Source organism: Akebia trifoliata, chromosome 5 (genome assembly GCF_017979445.1).
Source record: "Akebia trifoliata isolate Shusen 1 chromosome 5, ASM1797944v1, whole genome shotgun sequence".
Lineage (NCBI taxonomy): Eukaryota > Viridiplantae > Streptophyta > Magnoliopsida > Ranunculales > Lardizabalaceae > Akebia > Akebia trifoliata.
Window position 1 is genome coordinate 19340386 of NC_141379.1, and position 21726 is coordinate 19362111.

General features: G+C 38.0%; 1 protein-coding gene across 1 annotated transcript in view; it reads left to right on the forward strand.

Moving 5' to 3' along the window:
• LOC147401603 (GroES-like zinc-binding dehydrogenase family protein) overlaps positions 1–19759 on the forward strand; it is a 54956-nt gene extending 35197 nt beyond the window's left edge. Inside the window, exons 8-11 of the mRNA XM_086442930.1 lie at positions 12661–12756; positions 12841–13002; positions 18927–19054; positions 19468–19759. Of these exons, the coding sequence (XP_086299056.1) occupies positions 12661–12756; positions 12841–13002; positions 18927–19043 (375 nt within the window). The 3' untranslated portion in view covers positions 19044–19054; positions 19468–19759. The remainder of the gene's footprint in view (positions 1–12660; positions 12757–12840; positions 13003–18926; positions 19055–19467) is intronic.
• Positions 19760–21726: the final 1967 nt, after the last annotated feature.

Below are 21726 nucleotides of genomic sequence, written 5' to 3' on the forward strand. Positions count from 1 at the left end.
TTTCTCCTGACACTATTGATTTACAATAGCTTCAAACCTAGATTACCACTTTTGTTCGTGATAGAAGAATTTTAGAAGAGAAAAATTAACTCTCATAATGAGAGCTTGGTATATATTTATAACCCAACAAAAGGGAATGGACATAAATGCCCTTACACAGAAAGAATAATAGAAATAAATCCATATAAAGCAAACTAGAACTAACTATCTATTCTAATATTTTCAATACTCCCCCTCAAGCTGGGGCAAATATATCCATTAGGCCTAGCTTGGCGAGATGAGAGTTTGTGACATAAGGTCCAGCAGACTTTGTAAGTATATCAGCTAGTTGATCTGAAGAAGAAACAAAGATTGCCTTAAGTACACCAAATCGAATTTTCTCCCTGAGAAAGTGAACATCAACTTGAATATCCTTAGTCCTTTCGTGAAGGATTGAGTCAGATGCCAATATGATAGCAGACTTGTTGTCACAGAACAACGAGAAGGAACTAACAGTAGGAAATCCCAACTCTATTAGCAAAGATCTAAGCCAAAGAATCTCACATGTGCCAAGGGCCATAGCATGATACTCAGTTTCAGCAGAGGAACGAGAAACCACACTATGTTTCTTACTTTTCCACGAGATAAGATTACCACCATAGAAAGTACAGAAACCAGATGTAGATCTCTTATTTGTAAGAGAACCCGCATAATCAGCATTAGTGAAACATGACAGATGTGGCTGAGCAGTAGATGAATAAAATAAGCCTAGACCAAGACGAGACTTCAAATAGTGAAGGATACGATACACGACATCAAGATGAGAGGTACGCGGAGCATGCATAAACTGACTGACTACACTAACTGCGAAGGTCAAATCCGGTCTAGTGTTAGTCAGATAAATCAAACGGCTTACGAATCTCTAGTAAGATGAAAGATCAGATAAAAGTTCCCCAGATTCAACGTGAAGACAATGATTCTGATCCATTGGGGAAGAGGCAGGGCGACAACCAAGCATACCAATGTCCTGAAGAAGATCTAATGTGTATTTATGTTGAGATAACGAAATACCACGGCATGAGCAGGTTATCTCTAACCCCAAAAAGTACTTGAGCGGATCTAAGTTCTTAACCTCAAAAGCACTACCCAATTGCCTCTTAACCTTATCAATCCACTGTGCATCATCTCCAGTTACTATAATATCATCCACATAAACTAAACAATAGTATTGCGGCCATCTACTCCTCGTCTAATAAAGCAAGTATGGTCAGAGTGGCATCTGGAAAATCCCATAGATAAAATGACCTCAGAGAAACGTTGGAACCAGGCTCGCGGAGATTGCTTGAGGCCATACAAAGATTTAAGAAGACGACATACTTTCCTAGAATACTCTCCCTGAAAATGAAAGCCAGGAGGGGGATCCATATAAATGACCTCTGTCAGATAACCATTTAGAAATGCATTCTTCACATCAAGCTGGTGAAGAGGCCATGAATGACAGGCCGTTAAAGAGATAAGTAGACGGACAGTAAACAGTTTGGCTACAGGGGCAAATGTGGCTCCAAAGTCCTTTCCCGGAGTCTGCGTAAATCCCTTAGCGACAAGTCGAGCCTTGTAGCGATCAACAATACCATCTGCGAGATACTTGACTTTGAAAACCCATTTACAACCAACAGTCCGCTCCCTAGAAGGAAGATAAACAAGATCCCAGGTGTGATTTTTCTGCAATGCATCCATCTCAGTACTCATGGCTCTAGTCCACATAGGATCACGTAAAGCCTCAGATATATACCGAGGAACCCGAATAGAGTCTGTGGTGGCAAGATAGGCTCGATAGGAAGGATATAGACTCTGATAAGAAACAAACTGGGCAATAGCGTGATTAGTTACACACCCTCGCTTACCTTTGCGAAGTGCAATCGGTAAGTGAGAGTCAGAAATAGAAGGAATAGGCGTAAATGTAGAAGGGGATATACTTGAGTCCAAGGAGGAGGTTGGCAAAGTTTGAGAGGGGGGAGGGCGACGAGAGTAAACTTGTAGCGGTGACGGCGAAGATGAAGATGGAGAGAAAACTAGAGATGGTAGCACTATTGGAGAAGAATCCTGTAAAGGAAAAGAGTCCTGCAAAGAAGGTGAAGTACGAAAATATGAAACATGTTCAAAAAAAGTGACATCCAGGGAATGAATAATACGATGAGAGAGGGGATCATAGCGCCGATACCCCTTTGACATAGAAGAGTAACCCAAGAAGACACAACGAGTAGCTTTGTCATCTAGTTTGGTGCGATGAGGAGTTCTATCCTGAACAAAGCAAGTACACCCAAAAACTCTAGGTGTAATAGGGAAGAGAGTGCTATCAGGGCTAAGAACATGAAGAGGTACCTGTCCCCCTAAAGTGCGGCTCGAAACACGATTCAGGAGGAAAGCAGTAGTAAGAACTGCTATATTCCAATATGACTTGGGAACATGCATCCCTCGCAAAAGGCAACGAACGATGTTCATGAGGTGGCTATTCTTACGTTCCGCCACCCCGTTTTGTTTAAGAGTATATGGACAGGTTAACTGATGAAGCATACCACGCTCATGAAGATGGGAGCGAATCCCATTAGAAATATATTCCCCACCATTATTTGTTCTAAGAGATTTGACTGTAATGTTGTATTGAGTTTGAATCATTTTAAGGAAATTAACAAAAATAGGTAAGACCTTAGAGCGATAACGGATAAAATAAAGCCAAGTACAATGAGAATAGTCATAAATAAATGTAACATAATATCTATGACCATTAAAAGCAGTAACATGGGAAGGCCCTCACACATCAGAATGAACCAAATAAAAAATAACATTAACTCTATGCATGCGAGTAATAGAAGAGGTACGTGTGTTTAACAAACTCACACACAAAGCACTGAAATTTATGTCCACTACAAGATTATTTTAAAGTAGGAAATAATGAACATAAGTGCTGAAAATTAGCATGTCCTAAATGAACATGCCATAAGTCTAATGTCTGAAAAGAAAAAGTGTGATTTCCAGTGAGTGGGAATACGGAAACTGGGGCAGCAGTAGGTGGAGCTTCAAACAGGTACAACCCATCCCTCTCACATTCCTTGCCAAAAATCTTCTTCGAAGTCAGGCCTTGAAAGACACAGTGAGTAGGAAAAAATGTTACAGAACAATTAAGCGATTTTGTAATACTACTCACAGACAGAAGGTTAAGAGATAAGTGTGGAATATGGAGAACAGAATCAAGAGGAAAATCAGGGGTAAGAGACCTATCAGCAAGGCGAACCTCTTTATGAGTAGGAAAAATAGAAAAAATAAAATGATTGGACTCACTGGTCATGTGATCAGAAGCACCAGAATCAATGACCTAGGTCAGAGGAGCAGAGTTAGACTGAGTGACATGGAATGGAGAAGAGGTACCTAGAGGAGTGGTAACAGATGCGACTGTTGAGGATGAGGGAGTCTGAGCTTGGAGTTGATCCTGTACAATAGCTGTAATCTGTGTCTGAAGATGTTGTAGGAACACAGGCTTGTAGGAACCTGTTGCTGTCACAAGTCTCCAAGCAAGACTTTTTTTGTTGTCACAGATCTCAAATAGCCCTCTGTTGCTGTCGTAGGTCTCCACACAGCCCACAGGTAGGAACACAGGCCTGTAGGAACCTGTTGATTGCTGTCGCAAGTCTCCAAGCAAGACTTTTTTGCTGTCATAGATCTCAAACAGCCCTCAGTTGCTGTCGTAGGTCTCCACACAGCCCACAGTTGCTGTCGTAAGTCTTCACACAACTCAACAACACTCCTAGCAAGACTTTCTTGCTGTCGCAGATCTCAAACAGCCCCCAGTTGCTGTCGTAAGTCTCCACACAACCCAATAACACAGTCGCAAGCCTCCAGTCCACTATCGTAGGGCAGCAACAAAGGCAAAGATACCTATCGTAGGTACCTAACAACCCTCCAAACGTTAATCGAAGAGAGAAACCCTAATGTAGGCATAAATCGAACAAAAAAAAAAAACTTATACAAGGCAGAAACCCTATTGTAGGGCCAAGAAACACAGCGCAGAAAACTCTCGCAGCATGTGAAGAATTGATAAAATTCTTATCGCAACATGTGATAAAGGGAATTAAGAAAAAGAAACCCCTGAAGGGGAGACCTTACAACGAAGTTGCTGCTAAGTTATTAAGTTTCAAGATCTAGAAGTGTTGATGAAAAAAAGAAGAGAAGGGAGGTCAATGGATCCTTTTTGGCTCTGATACCAAGAAGAATTTTAGAAGAGAAAAATTAACTCTCATAATGAGAGCTTGGTATATTTTTATAACCCAACAAAAGGGAATGAACATAAATGCCCTTACACATAAAGAATAATAGAAATAAATCCATGTAAAGCAAACTAGAACTAACTATCTATTCTAATATTTCTAATAGTGATTAGATCCGTACTTGCTCATCTTCGACTATGGCCTCAGGTATATCTTCTGCATTTTATGTCACACAGTCTGGTCTAGCTTCCCTGACATGGGTTATTGATTCTGATGCCTCTGATCACATTACCGGTGAGTCTAGCCATTTCACTTCATCTATTTTTCTTGATACTCATAAGGAGGTCGCCTTGCTGATGGGTCATTTACACCTATTCACAGCAATGGTACCATTCCCTTATCATCTGGTTTTTCTCTGGACTCTTTACTCCATGTTCCTTATTTATCTCTTAATCTTTTATTTGTGATTAGTCTTACAAAATCTCTAAATTGCTCAGTGACCTTTTTTCCTACTCATTGTACTTTTTAGGAGTTGACTTCGAGGAAGATTTTTGACAAAGGGTATTAGAGGGATGGGTTGTACCTATTTGGATCTCCGCATACTGTTGCTTCGGCCTCTGTGCTATCCTCTTCTGAGGGTCATACTTTTTCTTCTCAATCCTTAGATTGGTGGCATATTCACTTAGGACATGATAATTTTTAGCACTCATGTTCTTTATTTCCTACTTTAAAAAATTCTTGTAGTGGGCATAAGTTTCAGTGTTCTGTGTGTGAGCTCTCCAAACATACTCGTACTTCATATATCCTTCGCATGCATCAGTTTAATATTATGTTCGATTTAGTTCATTCTGATGTATGGGGCCCTTCCCCTATTACTGCTTTTATTGGTCATCGGTATTATGTTACATTTAACGATGACTATTCTCGTTGTACTTGGGTCTATTTGATACGATTTCGATCTGAAATGATTCCTATTTTTATTAACTTTCTTAAAATGATTCAGACCCAGTACAATATTACTGTTAAAGCTCTTCGGTTTGATAATGGAGGTGAATATATTTCTGATGGGATTCGTTTTCACCTTTATGAGTATGGTATGCTTCACCAGTTAACTTGTCCTTGCATTCCGCCACCTTATGAACATTGTTCACTATCTTCTTCAAGGCATACATGTTCCTAAGTTATATTGGAACATGGCAGTCCTCATCGCGGCTTTTCTTCTTAATCGTGTTCCGAGTTGCACCTTAGGGGGACAGGTGCCTCTTCATGTTCTTCGCCTTGATAACACCCTATTTCCGAGTATACTTAGAGTTTTTGGGTGCACTTGCTTTGTTCAGGACCACACCCTTCATCGGACGAAATTTGATGACAAAGCCATTCAGTGTGTTTTCTTGGGCTACTCATCTATGTCAAAGGGGTATTGATGTTGTGATCCTATTTTTCATCGAGTCATACATTCTATGGATGTCACTTTTTTTGAAAATGTTTCCTACTTTCGTGCCACATCTTCTTTACATGATTCTTTTCCTTGGAAGGATTCTTTTTATGCTCCTTCTATAGTGCTGCCTACTCTAGTCTTCTCTACAACTTCGCCAATACTTAAGGTTTATTTTTGTTGTCCTTGCCCCTTTCCAACCTTGCCAACCTCCTCCTTGGATTCAAGTATATTATTTCCTACCCCTGCTCTTATCCCATCTGTTTCTGACTCTCACTAACCTATTGCACTTCGCAAAGGTAAGCAGGGGTGTATTATTGATCATTTTGTTGTCCAGTTTGTTTCCTATCAATGGCTCTTTCCTTCTTATCAGGCCTACCTTGCAGCCATAGCTTCTATTAGAGTTCTTCGGTCTGTTTCAGAGGCTTTACAAGATCCTTAGTAGACTGCAACCATGATTACTGAGATGGATGCTTTGTAAAAGAATCATACTTGGGAGTTTGTTTTCCTTTCCCTTGGGGAGTGGACTGTTGGTTGTAAATGGGTTTTTACTATCAAGCATCTAGCAGATGACACTATTGATCAATACAAGGTCCGCTTAGTTGCTAAGGGATTTACGCAGACTCCAGGAAATGATTTTGGTGTTATATTTGCTCCTGTAGCTAAACTTTTTACTGCTCGCATTCTTATCTCTTTAGTTGCATGTCACTGATGGCCTCTTCACCAACTCGATGTGAATAATGCTTTTCTGAATGGTGATCTGACTGAGGTTATCTATATGGACCCCTCTTGAATTTCTTCTTCAAGGGGAGTATTTTGAGAAAGTATGTCGTTTTTTTAAATTTTTATATGGCTTAAACAGTCTTCGCGAGCCTGGTTTCAATATTTTTCCGAGATTATTTTATCTATGGAGTTTTCCAGCTGCCATTCAAATCATACTTGCTTTGTTTGTCGAGGATTGGATGACCGTTGCATCATTGTTTTGGTTTATGTGGATGATATTATCCTGACTGGAGATGATGCACAATGGATTAACAGGGTCAAAATGTTATTGGGTCGTACTTTTGAGGTTAAGGACTTAGGTCTCCTTAAGTAGGACTTGGGGATAGAAGTGGCCCGCTCTTGTCGTGATATTTCCTTATCTCAGCGCAAATACACATTGGATCTTCTTCAGGACACTGGTATGCTTGGTTGTCGTCTTGCTTCCTCTCCTATGGATCAGAATCATCTTCATGTTGAATCTGGTGATCTATTATCTAATCCTTCTTTTTATCATAGACTCGTATGCCATCTGATTTATCTAACTAACACTAAATCAAATTTAACCTTTGCGGTTAATATGGATAGCCAGTTCATGCATATTCTGTGCACTTCTCATCTTGATGCTATTTATCGTATTTTTCGCTACTTGAAGTCATGTCCTGGTCTTGGGCTATTCTACTCGTCCACTGCTCAACCTCATTTGTCTTGTTTCATTGATTGCTGATTATGCTAATTCTCTTATAGATAGGAGATCTACCTCTAGTTTATGTATTTTCCATAGTGGTAACCTGATCTCGTGGAAAAGTAAGAAACAGAGTGTGGTTTCCCGTTTTTCTGTTGAAGCTAAGTATAGTGCTATGACCCTTGGCACATGTGAGCTTATTTGGCTTCGATCTCTACTGACGAAGCTGGGATTTCCTGTCTCTGGTTCTTCCACTTTATTTTGTGGCAAGTCTGCTATTATGCTTGCTTTTGACTCAGTTCTTCACGAAAGAACTAAGTATATAGAGGTTGATGTTCACTTTCTCAAGGGAAAAGTTCAATTTGGTGCTCTTCAAACAATCTTTGTATCTTCTTCAAGTCAATTTGTTGACATGATTACGAAGTCTGTTGGTTTTTCTGTCACTAACTCTCATCTTGTCAAGTTAGGCTTAGTTGATATATTTTCCCTAGCTTAAGGGGGAGTATTGAAAATAATGTAGTTTATTATGAGTTTTCTTTTATTTCTATGTAAGGGCATTTATGTCCATTAACACGTTAGTTATTATAAATATCTGCCAAACTCTCATTATGAGACTTGATAATTACTCTTCACAATTCTTCTGAAGGAAATAATAAGAGTTTATTTAAGAAGCTTAGAAGAAAAGAAGAAAAAAACTAAGGAAGAGGAGAAGAAGTCAATCAAAAAGAGATTTCCAATTCAATTTTCAGTAAAGGAGGAAAAGGGATTTGTTTAGAAGCTGCCTGATCCATTCAGTAGGTAAAATTCCTCACATCAACCTCAATTATTTTCTTACTACTTTTCCAAAACTTAGCCAAGTTGAAATTAATTCATCCAAAAATCTTTTTGGAAGGGAAAAATAGAAATTGAAGACTCGTGTACAATCTATGGGTTAAGATTGTTGTACAAATCCAACTAATGATCCTATTTGAAGAATTGGAGAGGAACCATTGAAAAATTAGGTGAATCATCGAAGAGTGAATCAACCAAACAAGGTAGGTAGTTTGCAATTTCTTTTGAATAGTTATAGAAGTTTTATTGGTTTTTGAAGGAAGTGCCTGATCAGTAGTCGACTAAGAGACAACATGAGCTGAGGACCGGTCAGACAGTTGACGTTGCTGATTAGGATGACCATGGATTGCATAGCAACGGGTCTTCACGTGACCCAACTTTCCACAATAATCACATTTATGTCGCTGATGTGGAAGCAGTGATTTGCTAGAAGGCTGTGGAGAAGATATGCGAGCAAGCATAGCAGAGTGGTCTCTTGAAGAGTAGGGTAGGATAGCTGTATGATGACTTTCATTAGCTAAGACATAAGAATATGCAGTTTGTAAGGATAGAAAGGGATCCATACCCAATAAATGAACTCTTGCATACTCAAACTCATCTTGGAGTCCGGCTAGAAATTGAAAAACTCGATTCTTATTCAGAATCGACGCATATAATGCCTCAGCAACATAGTCCTTCCAAGCATAGGATGAGGAGTAGAAGGTCAACTCTTCCCATCGAGCATGTAGCTGTGATATATAGGTGGTGACTGAAGAGTTACCTTGCGAAAGGCGGGAAATCTCATGCTTTTAGTTTAAGATCCGGACATTGTTTTGACGGTTCGAGTATATACTCTTTGCGGAATCCCATATCTGTTTTTCGATCTTGGAGAACATGAAATCAGCCGCAATGTGTAGTTGTATAGATGTAACTTGCCAAGAACAGACCATAGAGTTATTAGCAAACCATTTGGGCTAAGTAGTGTCAGTCGATGCAGGTTGTTTGTCCGCCTCTATGAGGTAACTGATTTTTCCTTTTTCACTAATAAATATTTCAACCGATCGGGCCCAAAGAAGGTAATTAGGACCATCAAATTTCATGGTGGTAATTTGGATGCTTGGAAAGTCGGTTGAATGAGAGGGAAAACCTCCCAATCCATTACTATTACCGGTGATTGAGGAAGAAGACGTCTCGGAAGCTATCAAAAAAACCTATGAGTTTTGATTTGAAGGGAATTCTAATAAGAAACTGATCGCTACACTCTAAAAGTGACAATACATGATCGTAAGAGACTTGGAAGGTGATCAAACACTGCTGAAGGTGACCCGAACACCCATCAACTCAATCGTAGGGCCCCAAGAAGCAATCTTGCGGTTGCTGTAATCCTCAAACAGCAAGGCTGCTGTGATTGCAGCCTCCAAACAACAGATTTGCTGTTGTTGGAACTCTCAAACAGCAAGCTATTGTGATCGCAGCCTCCAAAAGTGGGTCTGCAGTGATTGCTGCCTCCAAAAATTAAATCTGCAGTGATCGCAGCCCCCAAACAGCACCATTGCTGTGGTCGCAGGCCCCAAACAGCACCTCTGCGGTGATCGCAGGTCATATAGGTGTCAAACAGCCAAGGATCTGTTGCCGTAGGTCTGTGTAGATGGTCCAATGGCCATCGTTTGGCTTAACAACACCAAAAAACAGTAACTCTGCTGTTGCCTTAGGCTGCAGTGTATTCTAACACTCCTATGGCATGGTGCGATAAAAAAAAAACCCCATAGGGGTGATGTTTGAATTTAAAGACTAGAGGTGTTGAAGATGGATGTAAGGGGGGAGAGGGTCGATGGAGGTAGAAGTGGTCGATGGTGGTAGTCTCTGATACCAAATTGAATTCAGAGAAATCTAACTTAATTAATTACAAAGCCCTTATCAGGCTTTAAAGGGATTACAAAGTCTAAAAAGTGAAAAGACAGAAAAGGACAAAAGACATAAAATACTAAATAAAAAGAGTTATTCAACACCAATCTTCACTGTGCACTTGTCAAGGATTGTTACATGAGGTAAAAAAAAAAAAAAAATTTATGCATAATTTGGACCAAGTAAAAGTCATCAATGATTATGGAATGGATGATATTTGGATTTAGGAAATTCATCTTTTTCAACGATTTTTTGATTAGAGCAATGTTCCTTACCGATATCCTTTTTGTGGTGCTTATTTGCACCAAGTTGGGAGATTTTGGCAGAATTCAATTACTTTGCGAAAAAGAATTGTCTGATTCATTTAAAAAACTAATCAGATATCACAGATTCTTGCTTGCATCGGTTTAACTTTAAATTAACTAAATCTTACAAACCTAATCTATGATTTTAGACTTCATACCTATTGATTGATCTCAGTGATCAAACAATTGATGCTCTGTTATGAAGTTTTATTCTGCTTTCTGGATCTGTTCCCCTTCCCAACTTTTATCATGATTTCACAATGTACCTTTCACCATCCTGGCCATTTACACACACATACGTAGCACTCATTTTCTCAAAAACTGATATGAGTTGAAGCAATGTGATTGCAAATGCACATATGTGATATCATGTTCAATTTTTGGTTTGGTTGGGTCGTTGTGCTATCACATACTGTATTGTGTGATCGTATATACAGTTTGTGATTGTATATTGCTGTTACATTCAGATTTTTTACCGTTGGAACTTTACGTTAATTTTTTTAACCCATCTTCTCATTTAAATACCCTATTCCCCTCCCACTCCTTCCTACAACACTCTTAAGTTATTTCTTCCATTCTTCTACTCATTTACTCTCTTTGATTCCTATTTTCACTCCTATTCTTCTATGCTATCATCTATAACTACAAGTCTACAACTGTTCAAAGTCAATAATTGAAGAAACAAGTCTACAAGTCTTTCACTTCATCTTCAAGAAGCAATATTCAAGCAACCTAAAAATCAAGAAGCAACATTCAAGAACCTTAAATTGATTTATTTCATCTTCCATAAGCAACATTCAAGGTTCAAAAAGCAACAAACAAGAGGCTTAAATTGGTCCACTTCATCTTCTCTAACTTTAGATCTTCATTTTTCATAAGGTGTTTTGCTTTTTAAGTTAATTTAATTATAATATTTCCATCATTTATCATCATGTTTTCTTCTTTGGCTGTTTCTTCTCTAAAGCCTAAATCTAATAACCTTGATTTCAGTAGCTTAGAGTAAAGAACCCAGAAATTTCATGAGATGAAACGTTTAGAGCGGTATTATTTATGTTTTGCGGACATTACGGTCACTAAGATGAGATCTCTAGAGAATCTAATTGCCAATGTGATTGGTGCTTTGTTAGATAAATATTCTTGATGCATTTGGATGCAGTGGGGGTCATGTGCTTACTTACGTAACTTTTAGGGGAAGTGGGAGATTGTTAGAAATATTTCCCTAAAAAATTCATTCAAGTAAATAGTTGGTATAAGTTGGATACGCCAATAAAGAAAGAATGTTGTGCTCTTTTTAGGGTAGTTCTTGGAGCTGTTTAGTCATCATTGGAAATTGCTCCCTTTTGTGATTTGTTGGATTTTATGTAAGTAAAGGAACAACCTCATATTTTAGTCTTAAGGAAGGGAATGTACAATCATTCACCTTGAAGATTAATCCATGCTTTTCTACTGGTCTTCAATGTTGAAGGGGATTCAATTTGTGGATGTAGCTTTTATTTTTAATGCTCAGCTAGCCTATGCCTAGCTGTGTCATGTAGTTGGTCATGGCCCTCCTCATTATTTCCTTCCTTGTATTTTGGGGATTCTTTCTCCTCCATTTTAACAAAAACTCATTTGCCTATTATTGAAGTGGTACAATGGGCATTAACACGATGAATCCCACGGGACACAATGGTGTAACCATGCTGATCAAGCAATCTAAATTGCTGATTGCTAGTGTAGTCATGGTTCAACTGCTGTGAATTTCTTAATTCATGGGTCAAACCACCAAATGTGTGTCATGAGATGCTATATCTGCCTCTGATTCTAGTTGTATTGTGATACCTTCTACGGCTTGGCCCGCAGCAGTACCTTGACCAACTCCAGGTCCAATAGAAGCAAGCCCTACGGCCAATCCAGCAGCAATAACGGAAGCGGCAGAAACCAGTGGATTCATGGTAAGCTCCTTGCACAAAAAGAAAGAAATGGTTAATGATACAATCAACCAATAAATATTGTATACAATGAAATCGTTATTAAGTTGATGGTGAAGATGACGCCAAGAACTTTTTACGTGTTTAATGCTGTTCTTGTTAAAGAACACTACCAAAGTATATAGACAGTGCAGTGATGAAACTCACTGAGCTCGAGATTGTATCCACGGGGACTGTTGGAACACTAACACGTATAAAATACCACTAAAAAGAAAACTACGAATCCTAAAATCTAACAATATCAGGTGTCCACACCAAAGTACAGAGCAGATGTAAATAAAAAGCAAAACTAAATAAAAAAAGTTGCTAAGGCAACAATCTATGATTTTATCTTTTATCAACTTTTTTTTGTTGGTTAGATTTGAATGAAGATTCTCTCTAACTAGATGATTTATCTATTAAACCAAAAATAACAATAAAAGTCATTGATACCTTCTACGGTTTGGCCTGATGATTCAGTTTATTAGATTGTTACTATTGGCATACTTATTGTTTAGCAGATTTTTTATGGGTTTTGAGCATTAATGGTGAAACAAACTTTCATTGTTAGGTTATTAAGCGTATTACTGATGGAGGGGCAGATTATTCTTTTGAATGTATTGGGGATGCTGGAATGATAACTACCGCATTACAGTCATGTTGCGATGTAATTTCCGTTCTCTCTGTGATTCATATATATATTTTTAGCTATAAGGGTGGTTTAATTTTTTGAATTTTTTAATTTCTTCAGGGTTGGGGCCTGACGGTTACTCTTGGTGTACCAAAAGTGTCGCCAGAGATCAGGGCTCATTATGGATTACTTCTATCTGGAAGAACTTTGAAAGGTTCTCTATTTGGAGGGTGGAAACCCAAATCTGATCTCCCACTGTTAGTAGAAATGTATTTAAGAAAGGTAAAATTTACTGCACCAACTGCTTGACAAATGTAAAGAAGGAATGGGATTTACACCTCTTTCTCTGCTTTTATAATTTTTGTTATCTTGTAATCTGGGTGCAAATGATAATCTCCATACTTTCTTGTCTTGTCTTTCATGGGCTGGGAATCAGTTTCTACTATGGCTGTGTTTGATGACTTTTCTCATCTCACAGAGGGAATGAGATGGGAAATGTGGGACTCTTCTCTAAAGGATGTAAAACAGTTCCATGTGTGGACATTGGTGTCTTTATGTTCAGGTTAACTATCTTGGCAGGTCCTAGATAATTCATAAAAAATTCAGAATCAAAATGGATAGAGATCTTTATCTTCTTATAAGTAGAGTGAACTGATACTCTGAGACAAGGAGTGTTGAACTTATAAGTACATCAAAATGGGAAATGGTTGTCAATATTCAAGGGTAATAATTACAAGCATAGACATGTTTGCAGCTGAAGGTGCCAGATTGCTAAGTCAGTTGGAGTCTCTAACTATTGCTACCATGACTTGGGTTCATAACCCTCCTTCACCAACTAGTTACAAGCCACTAATCTAGCTTAACTAGTAGAAAGATAAATAAACATGTTTACAGCTTTTGCACATATGACAGTCATAGTAAGTTCGCATTAATAGATTCTGATTGGCTGGGTAATAGATTTGGTTATTACTTATGCTGTAGTTCATAGTCTGATTGTTTTATTAATCACTAGATTCCCTAACATCTTCATGTTGGTCAAGGACAATCTGGATTTTAGGTATTGTTAGCCTTCTATGGTGTTTGTTAGAGTTTCAGATTTATCTTTATTATTTTTATGTGGTATGCATTATTGGGCCCATAGCTTTACATGGTATCAGAGTTTTTCTAATCCGTGGTTTGTCGTTTTGTTAAATTCGTTCTTCTTCTTTTCTTTCTTCTATTATTCGGGTTGCTAAATCCTAAGGCTTTGCCACAAACTAAGCATTAGGGTTTGTTTGTTTGAACCTTGTTTAACCGTAGATGGTTATTTAGGGTGGGCTTTATGTATGCCTAGTTGTTTTTCAATGTTTGGAGACTTTCATTTGTATGTTTGAAGTTGTTGGTGCATGTCTCGGTTTTTTTGCTCGTAATGAGAGATTTTGATGGTCTTCGCATTTCTTAAGATTCTTAAGGGGACTTATTTGGGTTTTTTCTGTTTCAATTTTGTTCAAGAGTATAGGGGAAATTTTTGGTTGGGTCTTCTCAGGAGTTTATGGTTTGATTACGAATGGGGAAAGAGCTCAATTTTGGGATGAATTGGATGATGTTGGGTAATACTGGGACGACCTATGGTATATTGGTGGAGACTTTAATGTCATTTGATTCCATTTCAAAAAGTTGGGTTGCTCGAGATGGAATGCTAAGATGAGGAAGTTTAGTGAGTACAAATGAGTTGTTGGATATCCCTTTGCGTGGGAAGGCTTTCACTTGGTAGGTGGACCCATCCTTCACTAGACTTGATAGATTTTTGGTCTCTTGTGAGTGGGAAGAGAATTTTGGGATCATAGTTCAAGAGACGAGCCCTAACTCCGCTTCTAGTCATTGCCCTATTTGTCTGATTGTAGGAGAAGTCAGAAGAAGACCTCCTTTCTGCTTCGAGAACATGTGCTTTTTCCAAGATGGTTTTGTGGAGTTGATGGAACGAACTAGGGTGTGAGGGAGACCAGGTTTTGTGTTTAGAGCTAAGTTAAATTTCATCAAGGAGAATTTGAAGAAGTGGAACCTTGAGAAATTTGGCCGGGTAGAAGTCGTGAAGGGGGAGTTGCTAGGCCAGGTTGATGCCATTGACAGAAAAGAGGAAACTAGCAGGTGGACAGATGAGGAAAGAACAACTAGATTGAACTACAAAGCTAATTTCCAAAAGTTGGTGGAGGAAATTTGTGTGGTGGCTTAAAGAAGGTGATAGGAATTCGAAATTCTTCCATAGAATGGTTAATTATCACAATAGAAGAAACTTCATATCCAAGCTTAAGATCAATGGGGATTGAAAGTCCGATGAGGAACGTAGTAGAAAAGGGATTGTTGAGCTCTACACAAAGCTTTACTCTGAAGACCATTTGTTGCGGCCACTCCTAGATCAATTGGGATTTGATGCAATATCTTTAGATCAAAAGGCACCATTGGGGCATCCTTTTGAGGAGGAAGTTCATCGAATTGTGTCAGTTATGTGTATTGATAAATCTCCAGGGTTGGATGGTTTTTCTATGGGATTCTTCAAGGCTTGTTGTAGGTGATCAATGAAGACCTTATGGTGGAGACTCACGATTTTTATAGGGATGGTTTATTGGACTTTGGTTCAAATGGGACTTTCATTACCTTAATCCCTACTAGGGGGTAGAGGACATTTTTTATTTGAGGCTTATCAATCTTGTGAGAACTACCTACAAGATAATTTCAAAATTGTTGGTAGATAAATTGAAGTTGGTTTTGGAAGGTGTTATCGGATCTTAGCAAGGTGCTTTTGTAAAAGGCAAACAAATCTTGGATGGAATTATGGTCGCTAACGGGTACATTGATTCAAGGTTGAAGTTAGGAATCCTCGGGATAGTTTGCAAGGTAAACTATGAGAAAACTTACGACCATATGAGTTGGAATAGTTTGAGGTATTTGTTGGATCATTTGGGTAGATTTGGTTATGAAGTGTGTTTCCATAGCGACATTCTCAATTCTAGTAAATGGGTCGTTGGCTAGCTGATTCAGGAGTTCGTAAGGCAAGGAGATCCTTTGTCCTATTTTCTCTTCATTATTGTGGCAGAGGCTCTTGGGAGGATGGTGGGCAAGGTAGTGGCGAACAGGGAATTGTTAGGTTTAGTGTGAGCACTCAAGGAGTGTTAGTTTCGCACCTTCAATTTGCAGATGATACCTTGATTTTTCTAGACATCTCTTTGCAGCAATTCCGGTTCTTGAATGGGTTAGTTATTTGTTTTGAGGTTTTTTCTGGAATCCCCCTAAATCTAAGAAAAAGTAAGGTTTTCGCAGTCGAGAGGGTGGACACTATAGATGAGCTTGGAGCGAAGATGGGTTGCTTACCCGCTACTTATCTAGGTCTCCCATTGGGTGCAACCTACAATAGTAAGGCGATTTGGGACCCAGTGTTGGAAAGAGTTGGGAAAAGGTTATCCTCATGGAATGTGCGGTATTTTTCAAAAGGGGGGAAATTAATGTTGTTGAAAAGCACGTTGGCTAGTATACCGATTTACTACATTTTTCTCTTCATCATGCTAAACTCTTTGGAGAAAAGTTTGAGTCTGTTATTTAGAGATTTCCTTTGGCAGGATAGAGATGGGAGTAGGAAATTCCATTTACTTAACTAGAAGTGTGTTTGCCTTCCTAGAAAGTTTGGCAGCCTTGGGGCTTGGAATTTAAAGAAGATGAACCAAGCTCTTCGAGGAAAGTGGTTATGGGGATTTGGAACTGAGAGTACTAGTCTTTGGAGAGCAGTCATAGCAATGAAGTTGGGGGAGGGGTTATTCGGGTGGCTTAGTGGCGGTTCTCGAGGGCCTTACGGTTATGGAGTGTGGAAATGTATTTTAAAGGTTCTCCCTTAGTTTCAGGAGAAGGTCAATTTTCATATTGGGAACTGCTTAAGGTTGAGATTTTGGGAAGATTGTTGATGCAGCTCGAGACCCTTAAATGAGCAATTTCTAGATCTCTTTTTTTGCTTTGTCTTTGAAAAAAGGCGCTAGTGTTTCTTCTTTCATTACTTCGTCAGACTCTGGTTTGGCGTGGGACTTCGGTTTCAGACGAGCCTTTAACAATTGGGAAGTAGACTTGGCGGCTAGTCTGGTCGTGGTTGCTGATTCGGTGGTCATAAACTTAAGGGAAGTAGACTTGCCCATTTGGGATCCGGGTAAGAATGGGGTGTTTTTAGTCAAAGCCTTTTATTGTGGTTTAGCAGGGGAGCAAAATAGGACCTTTCCCATGGTACAAGTGTGGGGCCCCAAAGTACCTTTGAAAGTTACCTTTTTTATTTGGGTAGCATCCTTAGTGTAGATCTTGAATTTGAATAATCTAATGAAGGTAGGCATCATCTTGAACTTTTGCGGGTTGTGTAAGGAGGATGGTGAGCCAGTGGATCACATACTTCTTCATTGCAAGGTGGCCTCAGAGATTTGGTACTACTACTTGAGACTTTTTTGGGGTGGTGTGGTATGCTTCGAGCTCTTTTAATGATCTAGTGGATGGTTGGTTAGCCATTGGAATGAGTTTTTTGGGTTTTAAGAGAACTGTGGAGCCTTACTCTGTTTGCAATTTGTTGGGAGATTTGGAACCAAAGGACCCTTAGGAATTTGAGGGGAAGGAGTCTTCGGTTCAAGGAATCCCACTCTCCATCTTGGGTTCTTTATTTTTATGGAGTATGGTTTGTCAGGAGTCTAAGGGGTCTTGTTTGAAGATTGTGGGAGTGGGTGTGTAATATCTCTGATTAAGTTGGGTTTTGTTTTTTTTCCTTTTTTCTTGTTTATAGTTTGTTTTGTTCTTTGCTTCATGGTCATCTTGACCATGCTTTTAATAAAGTTCTTTGACATATGAAAAAAAAGGAGGATTTATTCTCTATCCTTGCCGCCCCTATTATTGGTCTATAAAGGTTGCTGAATATCCACCACGGTTGATGATAAGAGGTATGAACGCTAGTAGGGTGAAATTTTTGTGGTGTTGACTAAGCAAATCACTACTGTGTTCATCAAGTCGGAAAATCAGTTGGGAGATGCCCGCATAAAGGCGTTGCCTAGGAGTTCACTTTGCATATTATGTACAAAGCTAGGCATGTTTGATTTGTGTATGCTCCAGCTTGAAGGGGAGTGTTAGGAGTTCTAAATTTGTTTGTATTATTTTTATGTGGTAGGTAGTATTGGGCCCTTGAGCCCGTAACTTCACAGTGTTGATTAAAAAGTTTGATGCAATCCAATTAGAAGGATTGGAACCCAAGCTAATTTGACACTAGGAAAAGAGGTCCCATATCTTGAAATCTCTTAGAGATACGGAGTTGGATTTGAGAGGTTAGAAATTTCTGCTTAAGGGTCCTATCATTACCTGTCTAGTGTGTTGGAAAGCTTATTTCAAGATTGACAACAGTTCTTTTGATTGGTGACATTCAACATTTATTGTAAAATTTTTTCATCTCAAGTTCCACAAGGAAGGCTGAAAGTTTAGGTAGGGTCACTTACAGGATTTTAGGCAATTCAATCCTTGTTTGAATTAAATTAATAGATGACTAGGCATATTTAGTGACTAAATTGGCTTTGGGGTTTCCTCAATACCTGCCTCTTTTTTGGGAGAGGGGGAGGATTTATTACTGATAAGGAAAAGATGACAATTGAGGATATCCTTTGGTTTCAATTGTGATGCTCAATGTGCATGTGTTGTATTATGCTTATATGAGGATTGTTTTTTTCCTATTAGATTATTGTTTGCTAATCAATCCCTTTTAGTGTCTTCGATTTTTTATTTTTTTTCTTCATATTTTGTTCCTAGTGTCAATGTTGTTAAATTTCAAAAACTGATTTGCTAATACCTTCAATTGAATACCACAAAGGCATATGTGGTATACAGGAATGGTTACAAGAAATTCATAAATCATCCATGTTTTAGTATTTCAGTAAAGCTAAAGCAGTCTATATGTTTGATTCATAAAAACAAAATTCTAAGTTTGAAAAAAGATACAAAAGCAATCTGAGCACCATCTCCTGTAGTTTATGTTCATATTATTCCTTCTGTACTTCAACTTGATGAAGACACTTTTAGTTTCTTGAATATATTAGCTGAGTCATTAATGGATTGCACCTTTACATTCTATCATAATGAAATAAACAAATAAAAAATAAAAAATAAAGAAGAAAAAAGCTCAGTACTGATGGTTTAGTTCTAATGTTGCAATTTTATGTATACAGGAAATTCTAATTGATGAGCTTGTCACACATAATCTGCCATTTGAGGATATCAACAAAGCCTTCAACTTGATGGGAGAAGGGAAGTGTTTACGGTGTGTGATTCACATGCCAAAGTAATATTCTTTGAGGTACAAGTCCGATAACAAGTAGTGTTACAAACATGCACATAAGTGCACATAAAAAATATGCCTTCACATTCTTACTTTTTTCCCCAAACCAATTGGCAATAACTTGTATGATATATAATTAGCTGTCTCTTTTCTTTGGTTCATCTATTTGTTTCTCTTTTTTGCATTCTTTCTAGCACCTTTAGTGGGGACATGATTTTCTTCTGTTATTTGAAGATTAACATTTCTTTATTTTACAATTTACAATTTACAATTTATTCTGTCTTCTTAAAATCATTCTCTTCTTCTCGACATAGCAGTATTAAATCTTTTACTTTATTAAAAAAAATTTAGAGAAATATCTGTTGTTTCTTATTTCTGTGGAATGAATTTATCATTTTATTGTAAAATAATTGTTATCTGGTCATCTCCAGGATAAAGGAGTTTCTTTATTTGGGGTTTTAAGGACTATTCAAAGCTCAAGTGCTCAGCCGGGGTGATTTTGGAGAAGATAACAATGCTATTGTTAACTGATATCTGAGGTTCTATCAACATTAAGGAATCGAATGAGGTGTGACTGTCTCTCTTTGAAGATTTCTATTCTAAAACTATTGTTTGCACATGAAGAGGTGCCTAGACAGTATGTATGATTATCATCTTATTTTCACGAATTAAATTGACTTTGGGCATTTCTTTGGTTTCTTCTATCAAGTTATGTTTCGATTAGAGAGTTGTTTTCTTTGGAATATAAGTAAAAATAAAAATATATCATGGCATTGAACACTTGTAATTTGATAACTATGGAGGTCCTGATTGGATATGTGGAGGTTGACTTTCTGTGTGCATTCGGATGCATGAGTACATTTTTGCACGTATTCGATGCATTGGTGAACTCACTATTGTAATGCCATGAAAAATGACTAAAGATGAGTGTTTTCATTTTAAATGCTTTTGATTTTTTTCATAATATAAGGATTTGGAAAGTGCTATAAGGCATATTTGTACCAAATTTTTAGAATCCTGTGAGAATACAAGATTCTTTTTTTCCATGAGGATGACGAATTCTAGTTCTAGTGGTTCAAAGACATTTTCGATTTTTTACTGGGTCTCCAATTCAATATCAGACATGGTGATAGTCTTAATATGCAAATCACAACTATGAAGTTGGATAGTACAAACTTCCTCGATTGATCTGTATCTGCTAAGATGTATATCGATGGGAGAGGAAAACTAGAAGAATTTGAGAATAATTGTGTCAGGTCTCTTTGTGAGAGCTTGGCAGGAATTTATATTAATTACATAAAGGTCCTTATAAATAAGATTTAAATAAAAGACTATCACTATTAAGTAATTAAGACCAGAAAACAATTATAGAAACTAATTAAATTATTTTCAATACTCTCATTCAAGCTGGGAGAATATATCAACTAAACCCAGCTTGACAATGTGAGAATTAGTGATAGACGGGCCAACAGACTTCGTAAGCATATCGGCAAGTTGATTTGAAGAAGGTACGAAGACTGTCTGAAGGTCACCAGATTGAACTTTCTCCCTGAGAAAGTGAATATCAATCTCAATGTGCTTAGTTCTTTCATGAAGAACGGTGTCAAAAACAAGCATAATAGCAGATTTGTTATCACAAAGTAGAGTAGAAGAACCAGAAATAGGAAAACCCAACTTTGTCAACAAAGATCGAAATCAAATTATTTTACATGTACCAAGGGCCATAACACGATACTCAGCTTCAGTAGAAGAACGAGATACCACATTCTGTTTCTTACTTTTTCACGAGATAAGATTATTACCATAAAATGTATAAAAATCAGAGGTAGATCTCCTATTTATAAGAGAGCTAGCATAATCAGCATCTGTAAAACAAGACAAATGCAGCTGAGCAGTGGACGAGCAAAAAAGTCAAGACCAAGACGTGACTTCAAGTAGTGAAGAATGCGATAAATTGCATCAAGATGAGATGTACGCGGAGTATGTATGAATTGGCTGACCATATTGACCGCAAATGACAAATCCAGTTTAGTGTTAGTCAGATTAATCAGATGGCCTACAAGTCTCTGATAAGAAGAAGGGTCTGATAAATAATTACCAGAATCAGCTTGAAGATGATGATTCTGATTCATAGGAGAGGAAGCAGAATGATAACCAAGCATCCCAGTGTCTGAAGAAAATCCAATGTGTATTTACGCTGAGATAGTGATATACCTAAGTCTTTAACCTCAAAAACACGACCCAATAGCGTCTTAACCTTGTCAATCCACTATGCATCATTTCCAGTCATAATGATATCATCCACATAAACTAAAACAATGGTGTAACGACCATCAACTCCTCGACAAATAAAACAAATATGATCTGAGTAACATCTAGCAAACTCCATAGAAAGAATAACCTTAGAAAAGCGTTGAAACCAAGCTCGCGGGGACTGCTTCAAGCCATATAAAAACTTAAGAAGGCGGTATACATTCCCAAAATACTCCCCCTGAAGACAAAATCCTGGAGGATGATCCATATAAATCACCTCAGTCAAATCACCATTCAAAAATGCATTATTTACATCAAGTTGAAGAAGTGGCTAGGAGTTATATGCAGCTAGGGAGATAAGAAGGCGAACAGTAAAGAGTTTGGCGATAGGAGCGAACGTGGCACCAAAATCTTTTCTGGGGTCTGTGTAAATCTCT